The following is a 10,986-nucleotide window of genomic DNA, read 5'->3' as shown; positions in this document are numbered from 1 at the left end:
GTTCCAGCCAGAGGGGCCAGAGGACAGAAGAGGGGAGAGGAGACCCAGGCGCCCCTGTTTACGTGGGGAGAAGACAATGGACAGAGGCAGGGCCTGGGGGAGGTGATATGAGATGCCCAGCTGGGACGCAGGGGGGCTCTGGGCTGGAGAGGGGGAGTTTATGAGTTTGTCAATTTAACAAAGAAATTGGTATCTACCAGGCTTGTTATCCCAAGGGGAATCTCTGACACGCTTCAAACCAAGCACACTGCGTCAGGTAGAACAAACAAACACATTTATTAACTACAATAGATGGATTTTCAGTGATTATAAACCAAAACACAACAGGTCGGATTTGGTCAAATGAAATAAAAGCAAAACGCATTCTAAGCTCATCTTAACACTGTCAGCGCCCGTACAGACTTATACGTTTCTCACCCCAGGCTGGCTGGGTGCCCTTCCCCAGGCTCTCTCCTTCGATCAGCGCTTCAGTCGCTGGATGGTGGTGTCTGTTGATGGAGGTGTAGGAGAGAGAGCCGGCAAACGTCTCTCCTTCTTCCCTCTTGGCTGTGCCCCTGCTTCAGAATCAGGTGGGCATTACCTCATCGCAGTCCCAAACTGACCAAGGGAAGGGGGGTGACTCGCTGGAGAGTCCAACAGATCCTTTGTTGCTGCCTCGGCCAGTGTCCTTTGTCCCTGTGAGGCTGGGCTGGGTTTGTCCCGTACGTGCCCTGATGAGGTGTGAACTGCCCCTCTGCTCTTGGGGAGTTTTGCCTGGGCTTGTTTTAAGCCATGAAGACACATTTTCAGCCTCATAACTACATACGTGACATTAAAACCTATAACATCACTGTAACAACCATGCTCGGTGCATCATGAGCCTTCCAAAGACACCCGAGATGACAAACTTTGCATATTATTATTATCATCATATTATAAGGATGAACATGGGGGTGGAGGGTGTCCCCCCGAGGTACAGAGTGTCACTTGTGGGGACTAGCAGACTTAGGGGGGCTCTTTAAGCAGAAGTTAAGGGAAACTGAGGCAACAGGGAGCCAGCCGATGTCTGAGCACCCAGGCAGATGTGGGTCAGGGGTGTCTCTGCAGGCTGATCTGTAGGTCCGGAGGCTGCAGGGGCCGGGGGTGGGAAGCATCTCATGCCGGGGCCATGATGGTGGAGCTGAGGGGACTCTTTCTCTGCTCATCACTGAAGGGTAACAAAGCCTCGTTTAATGGAAAACAGTCCCCCACCCCCTGCAGGGGGGATTCAGAACTGCCCTGCTCTGTGTCCTAGCCCCTGCACTGCTCCCAGCAAGTGATGACTCCCATGTCGCCCCAGGGGCCCTTGCGGGGAAGTTCCAAGGGGGGGATTAGCAGTGGGGCTCACCCTGTGCCTGAGGTCTCGAGGAGGGGAACATCGGGGTCAGAGGGTGTTACAGAGTGTGGGGGAGTCCGGCCCTGCACCCCTCTTCCTGGGACCCACAGTGACTCTCAGCCAGCCAGTAAAACAGAAGGTTTATTGGACAACAGGAGCACAGGATACAGCAGAGCTCGTGTTCAGAGCCAGGACCCCTCAATCTGGCCTTTCTGGGGTTCAGGGTGTCTGGATTCCAGCATAGGTTCCCCTGCAAACCCACCACCCAGGTCCCAAACCGAAAAACGGACTCAACCCTCCCCCTCAGCTCCCTTCCTTTGTCTAGCTCCCGGGCAGAGGTGTCACCTCCCCTCCCGCAGGCCTAGCTCATGTTACAGTTTGAATACAGGGTGCCTCACCTAAAATCCTCCCTGGCTCTCCCATCTCCCACACAGACAGCCCCTACTCCATCACAGAGGGTGATCTCCCCCCCCCGATCTCCTGTATGGGCCCTGCCCAGGGATCACTTCCCCTCAGCCCCTCCCCCCCACCCCGGCTCACGGCGATGGAGCCCCCAGCACAGCGGGGAAGGGACGACCCCACGGAGGGGCTGTAAACAGCCGGCGCCAATCGGGCACCAGACCCTTCTGCAGCTTCGCCCGGAGTCAGGCTGAGAACCCCGGTGACCTGGACAACTGATGCCCCTCCCCAGAGGGGCTGCAACCCAGCGCCGGGCGAGGGGTCCCTGTATAACCAGCCGATGCACCCCCAGGCATGGGAACAGGGGGGCTGTGGGGTGCCCAGGTTGGGCTGGTTTGTGGTTCTGTGTTTATTACAAATCTGGAGATTAACAGGAAGCAAAATAATATAAACAGCCACCTTGGCGCATCCCCTCCCCCTCCCGGTGCTGAGCCCCCCACACCGGCCCCCACATCTGGGTCTGGGCAGGGCAGGGGAACAGCAGCTCAATGGGATGGGGCTGGCATGGGGGGAGGGCAGCGTCCCCCCTAAATCTTCCCTAGAAGCAGAGTTCTCAGGGCTGGTGCTGCAGGGGGTGAGTCTGTCACTCCCTGGGGGCGTACAGGCTGGGCTGGGCGGGCTCGGGAGCAGGGACCAGGCCCCCCCACTTGCCCTGCAGCGCCCGGCCGTCCAGCTCGGCGTAGGTGAGTCTGTCAGCATTGGGGTTGGGCTCCTGGGGCTGGGATGGGAGAGAGTCACTGAGGTGTGTGTGTGTGTGTGTGAATCCACCAGCACCCCAACACACACACACACACACACACACACACACACACACACAGCTGGTGATCCCATAAGCCCACCCCACTTCCCAACAACCCAACCCCCACCCCAAACCAGTGAGCATGCAGGAAAGGTGTGGGGGGGAGGTGTGAGGGGCTGCTGGGGTCCATGTGGGTCAGGGTTGGGGGTCAGGCCCCATGGGGGAACAGGGGACACTTACCGGGGTCTGCGTCTCTTTCCCTTTGTCGATGGAGGTGTCTGTGGAACAGAGACACCCGCTGAGCTGCACCCCCGGCCAGCCCAGAGCAGAACCCCACACCCAGCTCCGACCCCCCCATCCAGCCAGAGGGGTCAGAGCCCGGCACAGCCCCCCCTCCTCCACCCCACAGCATGGGCCAGGGTCATTAGCCCCATGTTACAGAGAGGAAAACTGAGGCACAGAGATGTCTGGGGGTTACAGCGGGGGTGGGGGCTGGGAGTCAGAACTCCTGTGTTCTCGCCCTGGCTCAGGAGGGGAGTAGGGTCTAGTGGTTAGAGCAGGGAGCTGGGAGCCAGGAGTGGATGGGGAACTAGACCAGGAAGGGAGGGTGGCCCCAGGGAGCTCCTGGGAGTCCAACACTCTCAGCTGACACCGGCTACCTCTGGGCTCTCTCCTTAGCCCCGCCCAGCAGCAGCTGTAAATCAGGCCCCGCCCCATGTGGGTGAAGCCCCCACAAGCCCCTCCTTCCCCCAGGGTCCTGCCCCACCCTGGTACCCCCTTGGGTGTGTTACTCACAGAGGGGGTCTTGCTGAGCCGGCGCCTTTAATGCCCCCATAGGGCTGGTGCTAAAAGAGAAAATTCCCTTGTAAATGTCATATCCCCCCACCCGCGGGGGAGATTCCTCAGCACACCCAGAGAGCCCCCCATCCTGCCTCACAGTGAACCCAGTTCCCTAAGCCACCTGCCCCAACCACCAGACCCCACCCTCACCCCGCTCTAACCACTAGTCCCCACTCCGCTCCCTGAGCTGGGGACAGAACCCAGGAGCCCTGTGACCCAGGCAGGTCGATCGGGAGGGGGAGGAGCTGGGTTCCTACCTGCTCGGTCTCGGTGCAGCTCCTCTTCCTGCAGAGGGACACAAACCAGAATCCCCCATGAGCCAATCGGGATCCCCCAGTCCCAGCGCCCGGACACCCCCCCCAAACCCCGCCCAGGGCAGCAGGGATGGAGGGCAGCACAACACCGTAGCATGTACCGGGGTGAGGGGGAGATTAACTCAGGGGGGCTTTTCCTGTCCCCAGTCCTCCCTCATTCATGACTCGTTATAACAAACCTGATCCATAGGTTGGCTCCCCTGGCACCCCATGTACCGGAGAGGCCCGGTGCCGATGGCTCTTTATACAGGGACCCTTCAGCTGGTGCTCAGATGCGGCTCCTCTGGGGTGGGACAGCTGTGTGTGTACAGGGATTACTCAGGCAGCAGACCCTGCTGAGTTCCCCCCACCGCCCTCTGCCCTCCCTTGGCTTTCCTGGCACAGTCCCCCATCCAAGCCCTGACCCCATCCGGCCCTGCTTAGCGGCAGGTTTAACCCTTCCCTCGCTGGACGGGGCACTCACTGGCTCGGATTTTTCTGAAACAGACGAAGGCCACAAGGAAGAGAAGCAGGAGGAGGCCGGCGGCTGCTACGCTCATCCCGGCGATGATGGCCCAAGTCAGAGGTCTCGATCCTGCTGGGAAACAGCAGCAGCCGTGAGTGCCGGGGGCGGCTGGTCTGTTCCCCTCCCCCCAGCCCCTCCCACCCCAGGCGGCGCCCAAGGGGCTGGGACACCTCAGGACGCAGCCAGCAGAAAATTCTATGGGGAGGATGTTTGGGGCCCCAGGGCATCAAGTGGGGTCAGAGCCAGCAAGATTTGGGAGATTTGTAGCACTAGGGGCCACTGGGCTGCAGGGCATGGGGGGCTCAGTAGGGGGCGCTCTCCCCATCGGTCAGGGCTGGCCCCATTGCCCCAGCACGGCGCTAGGAGGCGCTGTCTGATGCAACCTGGCCGTCAATTCTAAGGCATTTCACCCCCTTCCTCATGGCCACACCGGCTCAGGCCAACGGGCCCATCTAGCCCGGTATCCCGCCTCCCAGGCTGGCTGCTGCCGGCTGCTTCGCAGGGAGCTCCAGGGCACCATCCCCCATGGCCACTGATGGGCCCAGCTGCCCCCAGAGGAAGCCTCCGGCTGCTCTGTTAGCGGCGGGTTCGTGTCGGAGCAGGAGGCTTCGCTCCCCTCCCAAATCCATTGGTGCGGGGAGGGGGGAATCACTGCCCCTGACAACAGCCTCCATCCCTCCCCCCCGGGCAACCACTGGGGGAAGCTGCCCCATAATCTGTGACTCAGTAGATTCTCCCCCCGGCCCCGGTACCTGGCTCTGGGCTGTCCAGGCGGGTGGGAGCCGGGGCCGCTCCAGGCTGGGTCGGGTCAGTTCCCGTTGCGGGAATAGAACCAGCGTCTGTTGAGGTGGGGGGAGGGGCTGAAACACCGACTCGGAGTTCGCCCCACACTGGGGGGCCCCAGAGCCCTGGCCGCTGGGAGAGCAGGACAGGAGAAGCCCCAGCACCCTGACCCGCAGAAGCACGGGGGTGGGGGCAGGGGAAGCCTTAGCACCGGGACCTCCCCTGCGGCCCCGGGACGGGAGGACTCTCGCTACCTGCCGCTGCCTCAGGGCTGGGGGACTCTCACTCCCCGCTGCGCCCCGGGGCCAGGGCGTGGGACAGAGCTTCTCCAGTCTGGGGGTCACAGTGTGTGTGTGTGTGGGGGGCAGAAAGTAGCAAGTGGGTTGCAGGGCTGCAGTTTGGGGACAGAATGGGGTGGGGCCGTGGGTGGAATAGGGGCGGGGCCCCAGAAGAGGGGCAGAAAGGGGCGGGGCTGTGTGCAGGACCACAGGCCGAGGAGACAGAACAGCAGAGGGATGCGGGTGGAAGGGGGGGAGGGATCCCCCTTGCTCTGGCCGAGGGCCCCAGGAAACCTTAATCCACCTCGGCCCGTGACTCAGCATCGGTCGCTACTGTCAGTCCGGGAGGATCCCCTGGAGGCGCCCGTGGGTGCTCGATCACCGTCTGCCCCTGGCCCCACCCCGATTCCCCCCCTCCCCCCCCATTCCAACTCCTCCCCCAAAGTCAACACCACAACTCCACCCCCTCCCTGCCCCTAGTCCAACCCCTTCCCCAAATCCCCACCTGCTCCCCTGAGCGCCCCGAGTTCCCACTTGTGACGAAGTGGGGGATGTTTCTTGTTTTTTCTGTGTTTTCCAGGGGGTTGCATGCAGAGGGGGTGGGACTCAGTGCCCTCGGGTGTTACTGGTTTAACGAGATGAGGGGAGAGGGAGTTTGTTGGTACCGAGGACCAGAGAGGGAACTTGGGACCCCAGCCGATGGCCTGGAAGATGGAGACCCCAGCGACTGGGGACCTGGTGACCCAGAGACCCAGCTCAGGAGTCACAGCCGGTTCTGGCCAGTGGGAGGACAATGGGCTGTGGGGAGAGGACCCCCGTGACCTGACCAGCTGGTTCCAGCTGGAGGGCCCAGAGGGGGGCTGAAAGGAGAGGAGACCCAGGCCACCCTGGTTATGACCCTGTTTCCCTGGAGAGAAGACAATGGACAGAGGGGGGGCTTGGGGACCGGTGATCTCAGATGCGCAGCCGGGAAGCCGGGGGGCTTTGGCTGGAGAAGGGCAGCAGGCAGAGCCCACCTGGATGCAGGGGAGGCTGGGATGTGCTGGGCTGAGGGAGGCCAGGCCTGAGGCCCTGAGAGTTTCCTGTACTGGGTTCAACTCTCAATAAACCCTCCTGTTTTACGCTGGCTGAGAGTCACTCCGGGCTAGAGAACAGGGGGCATCAACCCCTTCGGGGGTGAGGCGGCCTGGGGGGTCCAGAGCGAGTGGACTCCCTGGGGAGGGCACGGCAGAGACAGACGTGCTAAGGCTCAGAGAGGTGCGGCTCCAGGAGGTGGAGGGGCCTGACCCCGAGAGAGAGTGGACCCCGAGAAGGGCTGTCGCACTGAAAGGCCCCCCCCCCACGGACCGCACAGGGCCACGAGTGGGCACGATCTGTGAGTCTGTGACAACGCTCCTGCCCCTACCTCCCAGAGCTTGTTACGCCGTGAAACAGCTGTTTTGCAGCAGCAAGCGCTGGGAGGTAGGTGGAGAAGCAGGGACGTGGCGCACTCAGGGGCGGAGGTGGGGAGGGGACCGTGGCTGTTGGTGGGTGCAGAGCACCCACCAATTTTTCCCCCTGAGTGCTCCAGCCCCGGAGCACCAGGAGTTGGCGCCTATGCCTGGGCCCTGACTCCTCTGTGCGTCCCCAGCGCGGGGCAGCCGGGGGAGCATCCCCTGGGAAAGGCCCCTGCTCTGCAGCTCCCCCTGGGGACAGGGATCCCCCCTCTCTCAGCCCTGAACCTCCAGGAGCTGCTGCTCCCCCCTGGCTGGGGAACTCCCAAGTGACTCCATCCCAGATCCATGACACTATGTCCCCTCCGCCAAGCCCAGGGCAGACCCTGGTTCTGAGCGTCCCATCAGTGCAGAGACCCCTTGTTGGCCTGGCTGGGAGCTGGGACACTGAGCCGGGCCCCTTACCTGCTACCACCAGCTGCACGGGGTCACTGGGCTCTGAGGAGATGAAGGGCTCTGATTGGGGCCGGTAGCTGCAGCTGTAGTTCCCTCCGTGCTGCCGGCCCACGCTGGGGATGCGGAACTCGGCCCCGTCCCCAGCAGGGTCCATGTGTCGCTGCGGGTTCAGGTCTCCAGCCTTGTGCAAGAAGAACCTCATGTCCCGGTGCTGCCCCTGACACCAGATGGTGACGTCTGCCCCTGGGGCGGTGACCCCAGTGGGGCTCAGGGAGATGGAGGGTCTGGGTAAGCTGGGATCTGCGCACAGGAGACAGGCTGTGAGAGCCAGACCCGGGCACCCACCCAGCCCCAGCTGGCCCCAACCACATGCAGATCCAGGGGTCCCCGGGCAGAGATTCTCTCCCAGATCCCAGAGTTCCCCCCACCCAGAATCCCGGCCCTGCGAGCTGGGCTCCCAGCCCCACAGACACCGAGTTACAGCTCCCTAGTTTTGGGATCCTCATACGCCGTGTGTGGCCCCTGCCTCATCCTCTGCCCTGCACAGAGCGACTCAGAGGCTGGCCTCTGGCAGGGCCTGAGCCCCACACAGGAAGTCAGCACCCTGGAAGGTAGGGAGGTGTCATTCTCCCCATTCTACACAGGAGGAAACTGAGGCACAAACAGAGTCAGTGAGCTCCCAGGGACAGGGATTGTAACTTTACTCTGTGTTTATGCAGCGCCTGGCAGAATGGGGCCCTGATCAAGACTGGGCCCTACATGCTCCCCTGACACAATGGATCCAGCGCTATTGAGGTCAACGTTTGCAGAGGTCTCCACTAACTGTGGGTGTCTCAGTTTGTGGGCGCTTGGCCTGAGATCCCCCAAGATTGAGACCCCTCCAAAGGAAGGACACTTTTGAAAACTGTGACGTGCTCCCATCACACAAGGTCTGTGGCTGCGCCAGGTGCTGGGCCAGATCTCCTGGGTCCCAGCCCAGCGTCGTGTCCACCAAGCCACCGCTTCTCCTGCAGCCCCTGCCTCATTCAGCTCCGGCCGGGGCACTGCCTGGGGCGGGGCCTGGAGAACAGAGGGGATGGGATCACGGGATTAAATAGCGACTCCCGGTTCCTACGCACAAGGGGCAGCGTTAAAGTAGCCTCCCTGCCCTGAGTCTCCAGGGGCTGCTGCTCCCCCTGGCTGGGGAACCCCCCAGTGACTCCGTCCCTGCTCCCCGGCCGGGCGTCCCCTCTGCGGGGTCAGGGCTCAGGCCAGAGCCTGGCTCTGAGCGTCCCATTGGCACCGACCCCCGTGAGGGTCTGGGTGGGGGTGGGGCTGGGAACAGGGACACTGAGCCGGGCCCCTCACCTCTCACCACCAGCTCCACGGGGTCGCTGGGGTACGACACGTTGAACGGCTCCGATCTGCTGCGATAGGAGCAGCTGTGGCTCCCGCCGTCCTCCCGGCTCACGTTGTTGATGAGAAACAGAGCCTGTGAGTCCGAATCCACACTTTGGAGATGGCGTCCATCTTTATACAGCACGAACTGCATGGCCTGGTGCTGCCCCTTACACCAGATGCTCACGGATCCCCCCAATGAAACCCCCTCGCTGGGGATCCCAGAGATGCTGGGTTTGGGGTAGCTGGGCTCTGCAGTGGGAAGCAGACAGGCCGTGAGACACAGGCCCCGTCACTCACTCCTGGGGCCTGTCCTCACCACGCGGCCTCAGTGGTGGGTCAGACCCGGCGGCCCTGGGGACGGGCTCCTGGATCCCTTTCCACAGGGGCCAGAGTTTCTCCTCAGCCCTGGGCTCACAGCATGAGACACGGAGCCACCCCAGCCCCTGGGGCCCAGAGCTCTGCTCCCCGGCGGGTGACAGGCCAGGCCAGTCTCCAGGGTCCATTCACTCCCTGGCTTCTCTGCTGGGAGGGCTGGGAGCCAGGACTCCTGGGTTCTGTCCCTGGCTCTGGGAGGGGAGTGGGGTCTAGCAGGGAGAGCAGGGAGGATGGGGGCCAGGATGAGGGCAGAGCACCACCACCGACTTGTAGGGGACTGTGCAAGTCTCTACTATACACTGAGGTTTATAACCTTCAGCTCCGTCCATCATCCCCTAACTGATGTGTTGCCTGGGAAAGGATTCTCCTAGTCTGCACCTCCCCCTGGGGGCAGGGATCCCCCCTTCCTCTGCCCCAAATCTCCAGTGGCTGCTGCTCCCCCTGGCTGGAAACCCCCCAATGTCTCCATCCCCACTCCCCGGCCAGGCGTCCCCTCTGCTGGGCCCAGGGCTTTACGCAGAAAGAACTCCATGTCCGGGTACAAACCCTCCCCCGAGCACCAGCACCCTGCTGGGGCTCACCCAGATCGTGGGTTTGGGAAATTCTCACCCTGATGTCAAGAAGAGACAGGAGTTAAACAGGGGAGACCCCCCCGCCCCCGCCTCCCTCCCGCCCCAATTCACTCCATCCGTCATTCGGCCTCTCTAGGAGTCTGTCCCCTACCAGGGTTGGCACTGCCTGCCCATGGGGCTCGGGGGCAGGGGGTTCACCCAGACGTCGCTCAGGACCCGGCTGCATGAGATCACCTGCCCCCCCGCCAGCCCCACCTCAGGCCAGCCAGGGAGCCTCACCAGTGGGCCCCCTGCAGCTCTGCTCCCCACCCCAGGGTTGGAAATAGCGTCTGTGACCACAGACTGTGGGAGTTGCACATGATTCACCTTTCCCCAGGCCATGGGAACGGGGGGCTGTGAGTGCAGGGGAGGAGCTGTTGGGGGGTGAATCTGGGGGTGGGGGCGGATCTGGGGGGTTCTCCCCATGGCTGCACTGACCAAGAACGTTTCGGTTACCCCAAGGGGGATCTAGAGCCCAGAGATGGGCCCTGTTAGTGTTTGTACGAGCTGAAATAAATCCACGTGCCGCCCCCGATCTTCACAGCCTGGTGGGGGCAAAAGTTTGAACCCAGTGGATGGTTCAAATCCCAGCTGCTTTGCCAGAATCCGGGAGCCAGACTCGGCTCCTAGCTGCACCATGGGTGCGTTGACGGCACAGAAGAACGGGGCCGGGTCTGAGCTCCCAGGGGGAGTTTGGGTTGAGTTTTGGGGAAGGTTCAGGGCTCAGATCCTCTTTTCCCCACCCCATGCATCCCCTCCCCCGTCCTTCACGTTACCCAGCTCTGCACAGACTGATACTCACCTCCCCACGCCCCGCTGTGCCCGGCCAGCCAGCAGCCTGGAGGGGAGACAGCTCATTAGTGACCAGATCCCAGATCAACTGGATCCTACACCCTGGGCTCAGACCCTCCTCCCCTCCCATGGGCACACCCCCGGTCTCAGATTCCCCCCCCACCCCAAGGACACATGCCCTGGCTGTCTCTGACACTCACCGAGGAGGAGGACGGTCAGAGCAGACACCATAATGGGGCAGTGCAGGACCCTCAGCGCTGCCACCAACACCCCAGTGCTGAACTCCACCCAGCCTGAGGCCCGAGTGCGAGGGGAATGAGGAACTGCGCCGGGGGCTGCAGTCCCAGGAAGCTCGTGATGCGCTCGACCCCTTTCTTCCCATTGGATGGTTTCTCTGTGTCTGGGTTATCTCTATCCCAGACTTTCCAGGACCGTCCCGCAAAGAGACAAACAACCCAGCAAAGTCCAAATGCCAAGTTCTTTATTAATGCATGCACACGTCAACAAAGAACCAGCCTGTTCTCCACACAGAACCAGCCACTGCCCTCTGCAGATTCAAACTGTGTTTTATTAGCGGCTCCGTGGCGTCGTCACTTACGTTGCGTCATCACTGCACCTTCCCAGTTATACTTTCCCAGCACAGAAGAGAAAAACAAAGAGCAACTGT

General features: G+C 62.2%; 1 protein-coding gene across 1 annotated transcript; it reads right to left on the bottom strand.

Moving 5' to 3' along the window:
• Positions 1–893: 893 nt before the first annotated feature.
• Positions 894–10,691, bottom strand: LOC120394411 (leukocyte immunoglobulin-like receptor subfamily B member 5). The gene is made up of 10 exons (XM_039518648.1): positions 10,520–10,691; positions 10,330–10,365; positions 8,509–8,790; positions 7,171–7,461; positions 4,964–5,050; positions 4,170–4,280; positions 3,650–3,677; positions 3,348–3,397; positions 2,793–2,830; positions 894–1,186 (listed from the first exon to the last, which is right to left on the bottom strand). The coding sequence occupies exons 1-10, from the start codon at positions 10,548–10,550 to the stop codon at positions 1,184–1,186; spliced, it is 957 nt and encodes a 318-aa protein (XP_039374582.1). The 5' UTR covers positions 10,551–10,691; the 3' UTR covers positions 894–1,183.
• Positions 10,692–10,986: the final 295 nt, after the last annotated feature.

This window comes from Mauremys reevesii, unplaced genomic scaffold (assembly GCF_016161935.1).
Source record: "Mauremys reevesii isolate NIE-2019 unplaced genomic scaffold, ASM1616193v1 Contig56, whole genome shotgun sequence".
NCBI lineage: Eukaryota > Metazoa > Chordata > Testudines > Geoemydidae > Mauremys > Mauremys reevesii.
The sequence above is the reverse complement of the archived record's forward strand: the minus strand, read 5'-3'. Positions and strand labels throughout refer to the sequence as shown.